General features: G+C 36.6%; 1 protein-coding gene across 1 annotated transcript in view; it reads left to right on the top strand.

Annotated features, from left to right (window-relative positions):
• The first annotated feature begins 1,748 nt into the window (after window positions 1-1,748).
• G2E3 (G2/M-phase specific E3 ubiquitin protein ligase) overlaps window positions 1,749-19,229 on the top strand; it is a 52,228-nt gene continuing 34,747 nt past the window's right edge. The window contains exons 1-6 of the mRNA XM_006835369.1: window positions 1,749-1,838; window positions 4,988-5,089; window positions 5,360-5,484; window positions 6,511-6,676; window positions 13,477-13,583; window positions 14,831-14,947. Coding sequence (XP_006835432.1) covers window positions 4,991-5,089; window positions 5,360-5,484; window positions 6,511-6,676; window positions 13,477-13,583; window positions 14,831-14,947 — 614 coding nt within the window. The 5' untranslated portion in view covers window positions 1,749-1,838; window positions 4,988-4,990. The remainder of the gene's footprint in view (window positions 1,839-4,987; window positions 5,090-5,359; window positions 5,485-6,510; window positions 6,677-13,476; window positions 13,584-14,830; window positions 14,948-19,229) is intronic.

The following is a 19,229-nucleotide window of genomic DNA, read 5'->3' as shown; positions in this document are numbered from 1 at the left end:
GGGCCATTATTTTTGCAAATTTCTGCTTCTCTCCTTTCGCTAGGATTGCTATTATGTGGATGTGGTGCACTTGATGTTATCCCATAGATCTTTTAGGCTCTGTTCAGTTTTCTTGATTCTTTTCAGACTGTATTATCTCAATTGACCTTTTGAAGTTCACTGATTCGTTATTCTGGTTATTCATATCTCTTTCTGGACCCCATATGATGAATTTTTCACTTCATGTGTTGTATTTTTCAGCTGCAGAATTTGTTTGGTTTCTTTTTATAATTTCTATTCTTTATTTGTATTCTCTGTTAGTTAAGGTATTGTTCTCTTTGTTTCTTTAATTAACTCTTTAAGCATATTTTTGTTTAATAATAGCAATATTCAGATTTTCTTAAAGACAACTTTTTTTACTGTCTCCCTCCACACTCCATGAACTTACTTTATTTCTTTGTATACCTTGTAATTTTTGCTGACATTCTGAATAATATAATGTGGCAAGTCTAAAATTGAGATTTTTCCTGTCCCCAAAGTTTGTTGTTGTTACTTGTTGTGGTTTGTGTTTGTTTTATTTTCCTGTTTAGTGACTTTTCTAAACTCTTTTTGTAGTGTTATTTATTGCTGATATGTGTGACATTAGAAAGTTATGATCTATTAACTTACTTGCCAATGTTTTGACAGTTTTTTAAACCCTTAAGGCCAACAAAACCCCTAAAACAAAGACATAATTGAAACAATTCTCCTGGTTTTTGTCCAGTGATTCTATATTAGGGCATTGCTTAAAACAAGCCAGTTTAACTTCGCCTTAGCTTTCTCTTCCTGCTTACACAAGCCTAAAGAACACAGTCATAAATTTTGGATCTTCTCAGTTATTTTGTGAGCATGCTTCCTATTCTGGGCATGTGCCAATGTCCTTGTTTCTCCAGGTTTTTTGGTTTTCTTCTACATGCCTTGATGTTGTTTCTTGTCACTTTGTTGTTGTTTAGTGAACCCTGTATAGGGTTTCCAAGGAGTGGCTGGTGAGTTTTAACCACCAACCTTGCAATTCAAACTGACCTTGGGGTCGAGTGCTAATCTTATGGCACCACATGATTTCATTGCTCCAACCTTTAAAAATTTCCGCCATAAGTGAAACAAAGGTATGAGTCCATCAAACATATCAAATGCAGTCAAGCAAGCACAATTCTTTAAGAACAGGTTCTTACAGCCCATTCTTATATCAGCAAGTATACCAGGAAAATGGGCTGCCATTGGCCTAAGTCAGGTAAGGACTAGGTGGACATAGGTAGATAAGTTAAAACACCACAATACTGTCTTACTAAAATATAAGTTTCTTTTTTCATGAAGCACACCCCTGGTCGTGTTTTTATTGAATTTCAGAGTTTTGAAAAATTTGGTTCTTACAATTTGCCAGCCACAGGGTCGCTATGGGTTAGAACCAACTCAACAGCACACAAGAACAACAATTGTTGCTTTATTGATGTTATCCTTATCAAATTTTGGAATTTCCTATTCCATCATTTTCCTTGATACCACCCCATAAGTTTCCATTTTAATTGTATACTAGAATTCCAGAATAATAAAAAAATCATGTTAATGTTTTAGATTTAGATATTAGAAATATCAAGTTACTGATAAGACTGTAACGTGAGTTGTTCTCTCTGAAAGAAATTACAGATCAGTTAAGATAAGAGCTAGTTGTGCTTTTTTTAAATTTATTTTTTATATCTGTTCACTTTTTTAAATTATTGTTAGCCTGTGTTTTCTGTCGAAAAACTGATGATTGTCCCAATAAATATGGAGAAAAGAAAACTAATGAGAAATGGAATCTCACTGTACACTACTATTGTTTGGTGAGTATAATTTATAAATTTTAGATATTTGGTATTCTTCTAAAGAAAAGAATTATATCTTACCACTGATATTTGAGAATTATGTAAGTCATTTAACCTCTGGTTCTCATTGTACCTATATATAAAAATGACATCTTTCAAATATCAAATTGTAAGGCTAAAATTAGAGCATAATCACCGGTACCTGTTAGTTTTTTTCCTAACCCTTCAACATGTAAGTGTAAAGAAGGAAAAAGAAAATGGTTATGTATAAAAAGGAGTTTTACTTTTTACCACTGTGTTTCGCTTGTTGCTAATGATAAATTTCAGAAAAAACTTGTTTGAAGATTAAGAGTAGTATTTTATTTCACAGAGAACCAGGGAAGAAAAATTCAGTGTAAAGGTAGTAAATATTTGTGAAAAGGGAAGCAGGTTAACTTATGGGTCATTCAGAAGAAAAAAATAAAAGAATTTCAGACTGAAAATTAGCCTTTCATTTGCTTGCCCTCCCCTCATCATTCTGCCAATTTCTCATTGAGTTTGTACCTCAAGATATAGATGCCAAGGTTACATTTACACAGGCACTGTTTCTTGGTCTGTGTTAGTTATGCATTACTGTTTAACAAATCATTGTTAGACATAACAGTTTAAAATATTTTCATGTCACGCAGTTTCTGAAATCTAGGATCGGTCAGCTTCACTGTATAGTTCTGGCTCAGGGTTTCATAAGACTGCAATTGAGATGTCTGTCAGCTAGGGTGCAACCATCTGACGGCTTGACTGACTAGAAGATTCACTTCTAAGATGACTCACTCACATGACTTTTGGCCTTAGTTCCTCCTACTACTGGCAGGAAGCCTCGGTTTCTTACCTCATGTTCTTATCCATAGGGCTGATCAAGCATGATAGCTGCCTTCCCCCAGAGCAAATGATCAGAGGTGGGGACACATGCACTAAAATAGAACCTTATGACTTTGTCCTCAAAATGTCACATAAGTCTAGCTCACACATAAGGGGAGAATTGTTAGGTTTCACTTCTTGAAAGAAGGAATAGGTATAAATTTGTGGACATATTTTTAACACACACATCCCACCCCACCTCCCACACCGCATCCCATACACACGCGTATTCACGCTTCTTTGAGAAACGATCTAAAAATTTCTCGGTAGTTCTCTTAAAAATAAAATTTTGTGTTTCAATAACCCTGTGAATTAAATAGACTTTATTCTGGTCTAAGAACTCAGTCACTTGAATTCATGACTTGTAACATGACTTGAAAAAAGAGTATGAAGTTGGCATTCCAAATATGTTAGTAATTTGAAGTATTTTAAATTTTATAGTACAAAAATTACTTTCTGTTTTTTCTAAAAGTTTATTTTAACTTTTTATGCTATAGAATTGGGGATGCTTATTAGTAAGCAAGTTACTTTTTCAGAGATAATTTATATCATTTTCATGGTTCTTTAGGCTATGCTGCACTGATTTAAGTTAAGCCTATTTAAACAAATTTTTTTCTGTGAATGTAATTTTGAATGAATGTGTTTAAGGTAATCATGTCTGAATTTATATTTTGTTATGGCTTATTAATGAGAATAATAATGTGTAAACCATCAAACAATATCATTAATGTCACATGCAAATAAAATATTGCTGAAGATATTTCAAAAACGGCTGCAACAAGTACATAGACAGGGAACTGCCAGTGGTTTAACTCAAATTCAAAGAAGGACTTGGAAAAAAGGAATGTCAATGCTGATGTCAAATTGATCTTAGCTAAAGGCAGAGAATATAAGGAAGATGTTTACCTGTACTTATTGACTATGCAAAGGCTTTCGACTTTGTGGTTCATGAGAAGCTATATGGACAACACTGTGTAGAATGGCTATTCCAGAATACTTAATCAGGAAACATCTGTATATAGACCAAGAGGCAGTTGATCAGAACAAGGGAATAGTGAATGGTTTAAAATCAGGAAAGGTGTGTGTCAGGGTTGTATTCTTTCACCATACTTATTCAGTCTGTCTGCTGAGCAAATAATACAAGAAGCTGGATTTTATGAAGCAGAACATGACATCGGTATTTTAGGAAGACTCATTAATCTGCAATATGCAGATGGTACAAGTCACTGGAGAAGGATATCACGTTTGGTAAGGTGTAGGGTCAGAGAAAAAGAGGAAGACCCCCAACGAGGTGGATTGGCCAAGTGCCAGCATCGATGGACTCAGGCATGGCAGCAGTAGTGAGGTTGGCCCAGGATCGGGCAGTGTTTCATTCTGCTATGCATAAGGTCGCTATGAGTAGGTACCGACTCAGTGGCACCTAATAGCAACAACAACATGCAGATGATACAACCTTTCTTGCTGAAAGTAAAAAGGACTTAAAATACTTAGTGATGAAGATCAAAGACCATAGCCTTCATTATGGGTTGCACCTCAACGTAAATACAAGAAAAATCCTCACCACTGGACCAATAAACAATGTCCATATAAATGAAGAAAAGATTGAAGTTGTCAAAGACTTAATTTTGCTTAGATCCACTATCAACACTCATGGAAGCAGCAGTCAGGAAATCAAATGACGTATTGCACTAGGCAGATCTGTTGCACAAGACCTATTTAAAGTATTAAACAGCAAAGATGTCAGGTTAGTGAGGGTCTATTGCTGGGATCCAAACCTTCACATCAGCAGGCACCTAGGCAAAGACTTAACAATATATCCATTGAAAACGGAAAAACAAAAGAAGCCAATCAGCATGTAAAAAATGTTGATATATTGTGCCAGGGGTTGCATGGTATGTAAAAAGCATGTGTTACTGTTGACCTAGAGTTCCAAAAGGTTAGGCATAGAGCCTAGTCTACAAACTAGTATCTCTTATTTATAGTCCTATGCTCTGTGTGTGTGTGTGTGTGTGTGTGTGTGTGTGTGTGAGTGTATGTGATTTGCACTTCCTTAACATATTTAAATGGTGACGGTCAAATCAGATTAAATAAATGAGGCATTTAAGTTAAATAAAATTTCCCTGTAAATATATCTTTTTTTGATTATGAATCCAGGTTTATGTTTACTGTTTTAATTTTTTTAATTAGAATTAATATTCCAGTTATATATTTTTACTATAAAACCAATTTCTTATGAGTTTATTTTCTAATTGATAATTTAAATTTCATAGTTGATGTCAAGTGGAATTTGGCAGAGAGGTAAAGAAGAAGAAGGAGTTTATGGTTTTCTAATAGAAGACATCAGGAAGGAAGTGAATAGAGCTTCTAAACTGGTAAGAAAATTTTACTTGTTAAATTGAGTACCATAAATGTAATCAATACTCTGGAAGTATTTTCTGTACGATTGTCTACTAGAAGTGTGTAAGCCTTTTGAATTTGTATTCCAGTGCCTTAACAGGGACCATATATGGTAAGGTTTTGATTTTGTACTAATGAGAGAGAGCCTAACTAGCCTAGATAATACATTTGACAATATTGACTTCACTTCCTTCTTTTTCCAGTTTACTTATCATCTGACCTCTGTTTTTTATATTTCTTCCCAGAAATGCAGTGTTTGCAAGAGAAATGGTGCTTCAATTGGATGTGTTGCACCCCGATGTAAACGAAGTTACCATTTTCCATGTGGACTTGAGAAAGAATGTATTTTCCAATTTACTGGCAATTTTCAGTGAGTTATTTAATTGTTGAATATAAAAGATGAATGAATGTTAAGGAATAAATGAAAATAGATATTACAATGATACAATTCCCTTGTGAAATTTCTTTTTAAAGTGGCACTGAGTTTATACATACATACTTGACATACATTTAATGACAATGGAGATAATTTGCATTTAGTGTATTAGGAGTATATTCATTAGAATATTCATTAGTTTATGTAATTTTCTATCCGCCAAGTCTCGAGAAGTGCCATTTTTGAAAAGAGCCTAATGGTTAATATTCACCCTCAGCTTATAGCTCTAGGATTCAACATGAAACTGTTAATTTATTCATATTCAGTGAAAATTTATACCTTATATAAATCTAGATTTTTATGTCATTCTTTAGAATTAATAGTACTTTTTTCCCCCAGAGGGCTTATATATTTCCTACTGAGTAAATTGAAGGCATTTGAATTTGATTGAGTCCAACAAAATGAATATGTCCTGGAATGCCCCTGATAATGTTTGTTTTCAGAGTCCAACTTTAAACATCAAGATTTTCTGAATTTTGCCATTTGACTATAATAAGTGTTCTTATTTTTTTAAGTTGTTGTTGTCTTGGAGCAAAGTTAGATTGGCACCATGGAATGAAACTGCATTTTGGAAAGTGCAGATGGGAATAGTTTAAGTATATAAGGAGGAGATTGTTATTTGCATTTTATTAAATGATTGAAATATTAGGCGTAGGTTCCTGTCTTTAATTTTATATAGTATTGAACAATAAGTATATACATTCAATTCTAACAGTATTGCAGCATTCTGGATATACTGCTAGTTAACTAAAATTCTGTGAGGTAGATCTCACCACCAAAACCTTCACATATTGAAGGTCCAGCAATCTCAAATTGTGAGTCAAATTTGTTAATAACAAGGCTTTAGTCTACTAGAATGTGTGAATGAATTTTCCTCTTACCTATATAAATTGCAATTCTTAAACCTAATTGTGTTTTGTAATTAATTAGAAGTTGCTTTTAACTCATTTGCATTTTTAGATCATTTTGTTGGGACCATCGACCTATTCAAGTAATTCCACCTAGTAATTATAGAGACGCATTACCGTGCACCATTTGCTTGGAATTTATTGAGCCTATTCCAACCTATAGCATATTACGAAGCCCTTGTTGTAAAAATGCTTGGTTTCATAGAGACTGTTTACAGGTAAGCTATGGTTTCTTACTGATTTGAATTTTAAATTGGAAAGAGTTTGGCATTTGTATTTTATTTTTTACTATTGGTGATTTTTATAACTTTTTTGAAGATTATTTTACATATCACAAAAATTATTCTCTTCACTTTAAGTACTACCTCTTAATGTATATTTATAAGTTTATATTGTTTTTATGTAGGAATTTTGTTCATATTTCACTGTGAACCAAACAGATTGTAATTCTTAAATTTTAATTAACCTATTTAAAATAGAGACTAGAACATGAAATGATCATTTGATGATAAATGATTTAAATATTGAAAGAAGCCAAGTTGTTTTTTTAACTCTGAACAGGTTACCATTAACGTCTTGACAAGGAACTAGTTTCTGTCTAATAAAAGTATTCTTTGATAGTCACAATGTATTCCAAATGTGATGACTTTGTTGTTGTTGTTAGGTGCCATCTAGTCAGTTCTAACTCATAGCTGCCCTGTACAGTGTTTCCAAAGAGCAGCTGGTGGATTTGAACGTCTGACCTTTTAGTTAACAGTCCAGTGCAGTCTGATGATTAGTTTTCAAATAAACGAAAATACATGACATTAAGCACAATTTAATTTTTAAAAGGAATTCGTTAGATTTTAGCTTGTAGCTATTATTCATGTCAAATATATAGTTGTTGTTGTTATGTGCCGTGGCATCAGTTCCAACTCATAGCGACCCTGTATAGGGTTTCCGAGGCTGTAATCTTTACGGGAGCAGAAAGCCTCATATTTCTGCCGCAGAGCAGCTGGTAGTTTTGAACTACTGACCTTGTGGTTCACAGCTCGATTCGTAACCACTATGCTACCAGAGCTCCTTAAAATATATGGTAACACATATAAAATAAACAGTTAATAGAATGCCAGATAAAGGGTTTACTAAAGTTTAACATTGTTTTTAAAAACATGTTTAGCAAAATGATTTACTATTCATTACAAATTGTGTGCACACTTTTAAAAAAATGAAATGTAAGTACTCTTATTTTTGTTTATAGTCAGCTCTGGTAGCGTAGTGGGTTGGAATCGACTCCACGACGCACAACCACCACCACTACAATAATCAAAGAAGTTTAGCTTGATTAATTACTTTTTGAAATGGTCATTGGGCTTTTATATTTAGCAGTATTTGGTAAGTGGCAGGATTAAGCCAATTTTATTAAGGAAATATTAGAAATTGTTCATTCTTATAAAACATTGTTATAGGGATCTTAGTGAAGTGAATAAACAGCATCATAAGTATCATTCCTTACCTATTGAGAAAGGTCACATAAGATGTAATAAAAATAATAATTTATCTTCATTAAGAGCTTATATTTGAGCGAATGTAATTGCTATCAAATACGTTGTCATGTTCATTTTATAGAATTATATTATTTTTAAGAGAAGTAAAATGTATTCCATTTATATGTTAATAATAAAGCAGAGTTTCTCAAACATAACTTAGTACTCATAGAGCTTTTTATGAACATTTTGGAAATACTGATTTTTTTTTCTATTATTGTCTTTAAAAAGTAGAAATAATATTATTGACAAAATAGTCTCTCATGCACTTATAAAATCTTAGCCATGGTGATACCTGTAACATAATTACTAATATTAAATATAAAGATTAATTTATTACTTGGTCAGATCACATCAAGACAGGGCTAATTCTTGTTGAGTCACTTCCTCTAAATGAGCTCCACTGTTTTGTTTAGTTACTTTTGTATCAGAGTGTTAACTGAAATCATAAACAGAGTCTCCCGAGTCTAATTAACTGTAACAATACCTGTAGAGTTCTTTGTTCTTTTGAAAAATTTCTGAGCTTCATTAATATAGTTAAAGAAAGAATGACCCTGTGTGATAGAATGAGAATTGAAATATATGAAATTTCATTATTTATAATATAATTACTACAAATGTTTAGTGGGATTTTGTGAGGAGAGACTGGAAATTAATATAAAAGAAATTGGTAAAACCTTATTGGTCTGTGTCTAGATAATTGTCACTATTTTTTTCAGTTTGGATTTCTCCATCATTGCTACAGTCTTGTTGGCATTTTCCATGTATATTGGGCTTTTTTTTTTCTTCTTCTTACAGATATTTCTTTGTGTCATGTCTTATATTTATTAAAATCTCAAATGTCTTTCTACCATTACTCCTTTGGGTTCATAAAAAAGATTTCAGTAACTTTTTGCTTTCATATATTGTATGAATGTGCTATTTACTAGTTGCTTGAACCCAAGATCCTCTTTAGTCACTTTTCATCACCATCTACAAATCACTCACCAAGTCTCATAGGGCTACCAGATAAATGTTTTGTGTCTGTATCTTTTTAGTTTCAACCCTACTTTTTCTGCTTTAAGTTCAGACACTTATTTTTTTGACTTTACCCTACTGATCTTTCAATTAATTCTTCAAACTACTCTCTTTGATTTTCCTGTCTAGCCTTCATTACTTAGTTCAGTCTTGTCAGAATGTAATCCTTAAGTATACTACTAGTCACAGCTCCTTAATCACAGATGTTCTGTCTTGCTACTGAGTCATCTATACATATTGTCCCCTCTCCTTGGATTGTCTTTTTTGCTGTTTTCCTGTAAACTTCTGTTTTTTCTTCCAAACTTCTTGGGCTTTTCCAAAGCCATTTTGGCTAGGCTCTTACAAAAACAGACATTTTTTAAAATACTTAATAACACTGTATTATAAGTGTGTATAATGGCATGGCTACTTAAATTAATTTGAGGTGATGCAGGTAATTTTCAGTTTCTGTTTTGGGCCTAGCACTTTAACCATTGTACCACCAGGGCTCTTTCATAACAATCTGTTGTGGTTAAGTGCTATTGAGTCAGTTTCAACTCATAGCAACCCTGTATGGGGTTTCTAAAGGAGCTCTGGTAGCGTAGTGGTTGCGAATTGGGCTGTGAACCACAGGGTCAGCAATTCGAAACTACCAGCTGTTCCATGGGGGAAAGATGAGGCTTTCTGCTCCCGTAAAGATTTACATCCTCAGAAACCCTGTAAAGGGTCATTATGAGTTGAAACTGACCAACCATAGGGTTTCTAAGGAGTTGCTGGTGAATTTGAGGTGCCAACCTGCTGTTTAGCTGTCCAGTTCTTATTCAACTTAATAATCTGTTGATTGTTGATTAGTGCAATTGAGTCATTTGCTACTCATAGCCATCCTTTATAATGTTTCCAAAAGCAGCTGGTGGATTTGAACTGCTGACCTTGCAGTTCAAATATAACTGGAGGTCCAGTGTTTATCCTACTGTACCATACCAGGACTCTATAACAACCTTTGTTGTTTTGTTATGTGCCATCAGTTTCTTACCGACTTATAGCATCCCTATATAGGCTTTCCAAATAGTGGCTGGTGAGCTTGAACTACCAACCTTGCAGTTCAAAATGACTTTGCTGTCCAGCTCATTAACCCACAGTGCCACACCAGGACATCATAACGACCTATTGTTAAGTGCCATCGAGTCAGTTCCAACCCATAGCCACCCTATATAGGTTTTCAAAGGAGCAGCTGGTGAGCTTGAAGTTCCATTCTTGCAGTTCAAACTGGCTTTGCAATCCAGCACAGCACCTCACCAGGACTCTACTATAGCAACCTTGTTGTTGGTGTTGTTAGGTGCCATTGAGTCGGTACCGACTCATAACAACTTTATGCATAGCAGAATGAAACACTGCTCGATCCTGGGCCAACCTCACTACTGTTGCCATGCTTGAGTCCATCAATGCTACCACTTGGCTATTCCATCTCGTTGGGGGGGTCTTCCTCTTTTTCTCAGACCCTCCACCTTACCAAACATGATATCCTTATCCAGCGACAGGTCCCTCTTGACAATATGTCCGAAGTATGAGAGACAACGTTTGGCCATCTTGGCCTCCAAGGAGCGCTCTGGCTGCACTTCTTCCCACACAGATCTGCTGTTTCTTATGGCAGCCCATGGCACTTTCAGTATTCTCCTCCAACACCATACATAACTCAAAGGCATCAATTCTTCTGTGGTCTTCCTTATTCACTGTCCAGTTTTCACATGCATATGAGGTTTTTGAAAATACCATAACTTGGATCAGGCTCACCTTAGTCCTCAAGCTGACATCTTTGCTCTTCAACATTTTAAAAAGGTCTTGGCTGAAAGCAGAGACTATAAGAAAGATGTTTACCTGTGCTTTATTGACTGCGCAAAGGCTTTCGATTATGTGGATCATGACAAGCTATGGATAACATTGCGAAGTATGAGTATTCTGGAATACTTAATTGTGCTCACAAGGAATCTTTATATGGATCAAGAGGCAGTTGTTCAAACAGAACATGGGAACACTGAATGGTTTTAAATTAAAAAAGGTGTGCGACAAGGTTGTATTCTTTCACCATACTTATTTAACCTGTATGCTGAGCAAATAATATGAGAAGCTGGGTTCTGTGAAGAAAAACGTGGCATCAGGATTGGAGGAAGACTCATTAAAAACCTGCGATATGCAAATGATACAACCATGCTTGCTGAAAGTTAAGAGGACTTAAGACATTTCCTGATGAAGATCAAAGAGTACAACCTTTGATATGGAACACATCTCAGTTTAAAGAAAACAAAAATCCTGACCACTGGACCAATAAACAACATTCTTATTAATGGAGAAAAGATTGAAGTTGCCAAGGAATTAATTCTTCTTGGATCAACTATCAACACTCATGGAAGCAGCAGTTAAGAAACCAAACAGTATATTGCATTTGGCAAATCTGCTGCACAAGACCTTTATTACATGTTGAAGAGCAAAAATGTCAGCTTGAGGACTAAGGTGTGCCAGACTCAAACCATAGTATTTTCAGAAACCTCATCTGCATGCAAAAGCTGGACAGTGAATAAGGAAGACCGTAGAGGAATTGATGCTTTTGAGTTATGGTGTTGGAGGACAATATTCAAAGTGCCATGGGCTGCCAAAAGAACCAATAGATCCGTTTTGGAAGAAGTGCAGCCACAGTGCTAGAGTGCTCCTTGGAGGCCAAGGTGGCCAAAGTTTGTCTCTCATACTTCAGACACATTGTCAGGAGGGACCAGTTGCTGGTGAAGGATATCATGTTTGGTAAGGTGGAGGGTCTGAAAAAAAGAGAAAGACCCCCAACGAGATGGATTGGCCAAGTGGCAGCATCGATGGACTCAAGCGTGGCAGCAGTACTGAGGTTGGGCCAGGATTGGTCAGTGTTTCATTCTGCTGTGCATTAGGTCACTATGTGTCAGTACCAACTCAGTGGCACCTAACAACAACAAAAGGGGTCTAATATATATTAAACGTATAAGTATGTGCTACAATTTTTTTTTTTTATTGGGAGCTAAGAAGTTCTGGTAGGGTAGTGGTTATGAATCGGGCTGCAAACTGCAAGGTCAGCAGTTCGAAATGACTAGCTGTTCCTTGGGAGAAAGGTGAGGCTTTCTGTTCCCATGAAGATTTACAGCCTTGGAAACCCTGCACAGGGTCGCTATGAGTAAGAACCAACTCCACAGCACATAACTACCACCACTCTAATAAACTTACATTTGTTTTTTCTTGAATACTGCTCTGCTTGCTGATTTTGTATTTATATTTGCTCAAGCGGTAAGGTTGGGTTTTATAGTTATGTTCTTATAGGTAGAAAATTACTGTACAGATCAAGTTTAAAAATAGAAACATCCCCAAGGAAACATCAAGGCAAGTGGTCGGGTCCACTCAGTGCAAACCCCCTTCCAAGACTAAGACTCAATGGGAATACATGCTGTGATTGGTGACCACGCTCGACACCGATAAGGGGAAGTGAGGGATAAACAGCAAATGAAGCGGTGAGCTAAGCCCTACAATGTTCAGTAGACTTCTGTGAACCCAGGTGAAGACCTGGTTAGCCAGCAGTGTGGCAAGACCTGGGGACTCTTGGGCCCAGAGTCAGTGACATAGCCACAGAGGACTAGAGTGGAGAGTGAAGCATCCAGCTGATATGAAGAGAGGGCATATGCACAAGAACACCCACACTTGCAGATAATACCCACTTGTCCTGGCTTCAGTGACTGGATGATCAGAGCTCAACCAGAAGTAAAAAGAAGAGGAAGAGAGTACTTCTGGCGCTTCCCGGACCAGGCAGCTCAGAGTAGACACTAGAGAGGGAGAAAAAGGAATAGTTAGAAACACCACACTAAAAGGCTTGTAAGTCCGTCTTCTGCCTATGACTGATTGGAATACCTAAAATGGGGCTACAGCGTACCCAGTGAAAGAGGCTTCTTGCGGATCCTTTGCAATACATAAAACTATAGGTAGAAACCGGAACCACAACCAGATCTCCAGAGATGAGAAATCTCCACTTGAAAGGACGAGCAGACCAGCCTGGAGTGGCTAGAAGAATAAAAGATACCTCTTGAAAGAAAGACCTGTAGGAAAAATGGAGGCAGATGGACTGTTACTACAAGAACAAACAAATCACTTCCCTAGGAAACATCAAGGCAAGTGGCCAGGTCCTCTCAACGCAAACCCCTTCCAAGACTAAGACTGAACGGAAATGCACGCTCTGATTGGTGACCACACACATCACCGATGGGGGGAAGTGGGGTAAAAGCAGCAATGAAGCGGCAAGCTAAGCCCTACAATGTTCAGTGGACTTCTGTGGACCCAGTTGGGGACCTGGTTGTCAAGCAGTGTGAAGAGGCCTGGGGACTCTTGGGCCCAGAGTCAGTGGCATGGCCATGGAGGACTCGAGAGGAGAGTTATTTAATCTTTAATAACAGATTTAAAATTAACAGTGTCCTTTCTGTTTTCCACTGTAGGTTCAAGCAATAAATGCAGGAGTGTTTTTCTTCCGGTGCACAATATGCAACAATAGTGATATATTTCAGGAAGAGATGTTGAGAATGGGAATCCATATCCCTGAAAAGTAAGTAACTTTTAAATGTTGTGGTGTGGTGGTGGTTATGTGCCGTGGAGTTGGTTCCAACCCATAACGACCCTGTACGTGGTTTCCGAGGCTGTAAGTCTTTACAGGAGCAGAAAGCCTCATCTTTTTCAGTGAAACAGCTGGTAGTTTTGAACTGCTGACCTTGTGGTTCGCAGCCTGATTTGTAACCACTACGTGTAGGCTTTCATAAAAGAAAAATAAATTATTTATGTGTCGTTAAGTGATCCTGAAGAGAGAACCATTTTGAAGGGTGACATGGTAAATTTCCCATTACCCCCAGAATTATTAGTTCTTTGAGAATAGGAACTGTGACTTCAGTGTTTCATGAGTTAATATATGTAGTTGTGTGCTGTCAAGTCACTTCTGACTCATGGGGACCCTGTATGGGGTTTCCAAGGAGAGCTGGTGGATTTGACTGTCTACCTTGTGCTTAGTAGTCCTGCACTTATCCTATAGCGCTACAGCAGGACTCCAGTATTGATTATTTGTTGTTGTTGAGTGCCATCGAGTCGATTCCGACGCATAGAGAACCCTGTATAGGGTTTCCAAGGAGCAGCTGCTGAGTTTGAACTGCTGATCTTGCAGTTCAAATGGCTTTTCAGTCTGGCGCATTAACCCACAGCGCCACACCAGGACTCCTAATACTGTTTATAGTTTTTAATAAATACTTCAGCTATGCATAATTTTAGTTGATTTATATACGATTATAATAAGTTTCAAAGTAATATTTAAAAATATCTAGATATTAAGATACAGTTTTAAATATATGAAAATTTTCTTAGTGCTCAGAAATGAACAGTCAAGGCGTAATTAGACTCAAAATGAAAAAAGCATGGAAGTGAAATAATAGAACAACTGCAAGTTTTCACATTTCTGTGCAGTGTGAAAATTCACAATCAGAATAACTATAGGATAGAATGACACTGTTGTTGTTATTAAGTGCCATCGAGTTGGTTCCAACCCATAGTGACCCTGTGTAGGGTTTCCGAGGAGCAGCTGGTGAGCTTGAACTGCCGACCTTGCAGTTCAAACAGCTTTGGCAGTCTGGGACCTTAACCCACAGCGCCACACCAAGACTCCTAATGGATTTATAGCTTGAAGGGAATGAGTGAGTCTAAAAGAAAGGTTTAATTCTCTTTCTTAATTATGAGAATTTTTTTTTAAGATTATTGATGTAACACTTTTGGTCAAAGTATGCTTGCTTTCATATGTTGATTAATTTACAGAGATGCATCTTGGGAATTAGAGGAAAATGCTTATCAAGAGCTTTTGCAGCACTACGAGCGCTGTGATGTCCGGCGTTGTCGTTGCAAAGATGGACGAGAATATAATGCACCTGATAGGTATTTCTGAAAGTTCGGTTTTGCTTACCAAAAAATAGTTGTTATCAAATTGATTTCAACTCATAATTATTCAGTTTGTGTCATAGTACAACTGTACTCCATAGGATTTTCAGTGGCAGATGTTTCAGAGTTAATCACCAGTCCTTTTTTCAAGATGTCTCAGAGTAGACTCTAATTTCCAACAGGCTACTGTAGCCTTGTTTCATATAGTAATGAGTGAATTGTCTGGGTTGTCTGCAAAAAATCAACTGAGATTTTGCTAGTTTTGAGACATTTTCCTATGCAGATCTTCCAACTCCTGATTCCCTAATATCTTGCCCTTTAGTTGATTCCAACTCATAGTGACCCTATAGGACAGAATAGAACTGTCCCCATAGGCTTTCCAGAAGCAGACTGCCACATCTTTCTCCTGCAGAGTGGCTGTAGATTAGAACATTAACCTTTTGATATGTAGCTGAGTGCTTCACCACTGTAGTACCTAGCCTCCTCTAGTCCCTGGCCCTTTTATTATACTTGTTACCATATAATTGAAATTATTTAACTTTATCTTTGCCTTACTTAAAGCAATCTTCAAAGTTTTGGATCTCATTGTGGTTCTGATTATTATTTTGTTGTTCTGTGCCATCCAGTCGGTTCTGACTCATAACGAACGTAAGCACAACAGGCTGAAACCTGCCCTATTCTACGTCAGCCTCACAGTTGCTATGTTTGATTCCATTGTTGCTGCCTCTCTGTCAGTCCATCTTTTTAGGGATCTTCCTCTTTTTCGCTGACTCTTCACTTTACAAAGCATGATGTCCTCCTCCAGGGTATGGTTCTATCTGAAAACATGTCCAAAGTACAAGAGACAGAGTCTCACCATCCTTGTAAGGAACTTTCTGGCTGTACTTCTTATAATACAGATTTGTTTGTTCTTCTGGTAGTCTATGATACTTTCACTATTCTTTACCAACCTCGTGATTCCTCTACAGTTTTTCTTGTTCATTGTTCAATTTTCACATGCATATGAGCCAACTGATAATTGCCTTGGGTCAGATGTAGCTTAGTCCTCAAACTGACATCTTTGCTCTTGAATGCTTTCAACAGGTCTTTTACAGCGTATTTTCCTAATGCAGTACGTCATTTAATTTCTTAATTACTGCTTCCAGTGAGTGTTGGTTGTGGATCCAAGCATAATGAAAGTCTTTGACAATTTCAGTCTTTATTTATCATGGTATTATTTATTGATCCAGATGTAAGGACTTCGTTTTCTTTTCATTGAGTTGCAATTTGTACTGAAAGCTATAAGTGTATTTTGTGTAAGTATTTCAAGCCTTTTTGGCTTTAGCAAGTAAGGTGATGTCATCAGTATCATGGGTTTTTAATGAGTCTTCATTTAATCCTCGTAACTCTTTCTTCTTTATATGCTCCCAACTTCATGGGTTTTTTGCTCAACACACAGATTGAATAAGTAAGATGAACGATTACAACGATGAAACCCACCTTATCTGATTTTAAAATATTCATATCTCTTGTTCTGTTCTAATGGCTGCCTCTTGATTTATGCACAGATTCTTCATGAGCACAATTAAGTGTTCTGGAATTACCATTCTTTATATTGTTATTTATGTTGCTGTTGTTCAGTTGGTTCCAACTCATAGCACCCTGTATAGGTTTTCTGAGGAGTAAGTAGTGGGTTTGAACTGCTGATCTTGTGGTGCACAGTCCAGTGCTGAACTTACAGCACCACATCAGGAGTCCATAGTGTCTATAGCCCACTCAGTTGAATGTCATTGTATAGTCATTAAAGCACAAGTAAACATCTTTCTTATTCTTTGCTTTCCTCCAAGATCCATTTGACATCAGTAATGATATCCCTTTTTCATTCATGTCTTGCTCTAAATCCAAATTGACTTTCTGGCAGCTTTCTTGTCAATGTATAACTGCAACTGTACTTAACTATCTTCAGCAAAATTGTAATTATGTTAATGGTATTGTTCCATGATTTCAAACTTGTTGGGTTACCTTTCTTTGGAATGGAAACAAATATGGATCTCTTCCATTCTGTCTTCCGGATTTCTTGGTATAGATGAATGAATGCCTCCAGTGCTTCAGTTTGTGGAAACACTTCAATTTGTATTCCATCAATTCTTGGAGCCCTGTGTTGTTTGTTTGTTTGTTTTTTAAATGTTTTATTGTGAATTATATGATAGTTTACATGGGAGAACATTAGTTTTACATTCATTCTATCATATATCGTTTCATTGCCATGGTTCCAATACCCTCCATGCATCATATACCCAAAAGGGTATACCCTGCAAGCCTGCCCCCTACACTACCCCTCCCCCAATCTTCAGCACACAGTGGTGTCCTGTTTTTTGCAATTGCTTTCCATCCAGCCTGAACTTCTTCCTTCAGTACTAGTGGTTCTTACTCATATAGTGCCTCTTAAAATGGCTGTGTATTGGCAAATTCTTTTTGGTGCAGTGGCTTTGTACACTTCCATCTTCTTTTGATGTTTTCTGTATTATTCAATATGTTGCCCACATTGTTGTTGTTAACTGCCATCAAGTTAGTTTAGAGTCATAGTAACCCTATATAGGGTGTCCAATTGCAGCCGATAAGTTTGAACCACTGACCTTCTAGTTAGCATTCCAGTGCTCATCCTACAGCACCACATCAAGACTCCAGTTTCTTACCCATGTTGTTGTTGTTAAGTGCTGTTGAGTTGGTTTCAACTCATAGCAACTTTGTATAGTGTTTCTGTGGAGTGTCTGGTGGGTTTGAGCTGCCGACCTCTAAGTTCAGACTGATCTTGTGCTTATCCTTCAGTGCCACACAGGGACTGTATTATACCCATGTTGTTGTTGTTAAGTGCCATTGAGTCAGTTCCAACCCAAAGTGACCCTGTATAGGATTTCTGAGGAATGACTGGTGAGCTTGAACCATCGACCTTGCCATTCAAACTGACTTGGCACTCTAGTGCATTACACACAATGCCACACCAGGGCTCCATTAAACCCATGGAATTTGTCAGTATTGTAAGTTGAGGTTTGAATGCTTTCTACAGATCTTTCAGCTTGAGAAATGCTGAGCGTGTTCTTCATTTTGTTTTTTTAACTCTAGATCTTTGCACATTTTATTATTCTGAGTTGAGTGAAGGTTTACAGAGTAGATCTTTAGTTTTACATTTGACAATTCATAGGTTTTGCTTCATTACAGTAATGGCAATCCTTGTCATGTTCCATGAGTTAACAATATGTACCTCTATTTCCTTTCTCTTGGTTGCCTCCCAGTGTCTCTTGCTACCTTTATCTTTCCTTTGCCAACCTTCCTTTTGTTATATATTGCCTGCCTTGTCAATACTGTTAACATGTGTCTGCTCTCTTGCCCATGAATAATTCCCTGCTCTCTGCTCTCCCAGTCACCCCCTCTGATAACTATCATATAATATTTTCTTTTTGCATCCGTGCTTTCTAACAATATTTGCCCTTTTGTGATTGACTAATTTTGCTCTTTTTAGTTGGGAGTTTTTTAATGACTTGATCAATTTCTTTTCTTGTTATAGGTCTATTCAGTTTTATGTTTTGTTGTTGTTAGTTGGTTCCGACTGTCTAGTTGGTTCTGACTCATAGCAACCCTATTTAGGGTTTCTGAGGAGTGACTGGTGAGTTTGAACTACCAATCTAGTGGTTCAAACTGACCTTGCAGTCTAGCGCATTTATCATGCAGCACCACACCAGGTCTCTTGGTGTAGGCCTATTCAATTTTATTTCTGTCTGTGTTAGTTTGAGTAGTTTGTGTATTTCTAGAAATTTATCCATTTCTTCTAAGTTTTCAAATTTGTTGGAGTACAGTTCTTCATAGTATTCTGTTATGCTTTTTATTTCCATTGGTTTTGTAGTGATATTACTCATATCGTTTCTTGTTCATGTTATTTGGATCTTTGTCTTCTCTTTTGTTAAATTTTCCATTAGTTTGTCAATTTTATTAATCCTTTCAAAGAACCAGTTTCATGTCTTGTTGATTTTTTCCATTGTTTTTCTATTTTCTGTTTCATTTGCTCTAACCTCTATTATTTCTTTTCTTTTGGTGGCAGTAGGCTTACTTTGTGATCTTTTTCTAATTGTTGGAGATTTTGGATTAAGGTGATTTGGGTTCTTCTTTTTGGATGTGTGCATTTATTGCTATAAATTGCACTCTATCCACTGTGTCCCAAATGTTGGGGAAAGTTGTATTTTTGTTTGACTCAAGGAATTTTTCAATTTAATTTTTGATTTGATCTGTTACCCAGTTGTTTTTT

The sequence above is a fragment of the Chrysochloris asiatica genome, unplaced genomic scaffold, assembly GCF_000296735.1.
Source record: "Chrysochloris asiatica unplaced genomic scaffold, ChrAsi1.0 scaffold00017, whole genome shotgun sequence".
Taxonomy (NCBI): Eukaryota; Metazoa; Chordata; class Mammalia; order Afrosoricida; family Chrysochloridae; genus Chrysochloris; species Chrysochloris asiatica.
The sequence above is the reverse complement of the archived record's forward strand: the minus strand, read 5'-3'. Positions and strand labels throughout refer to the sequence as shown.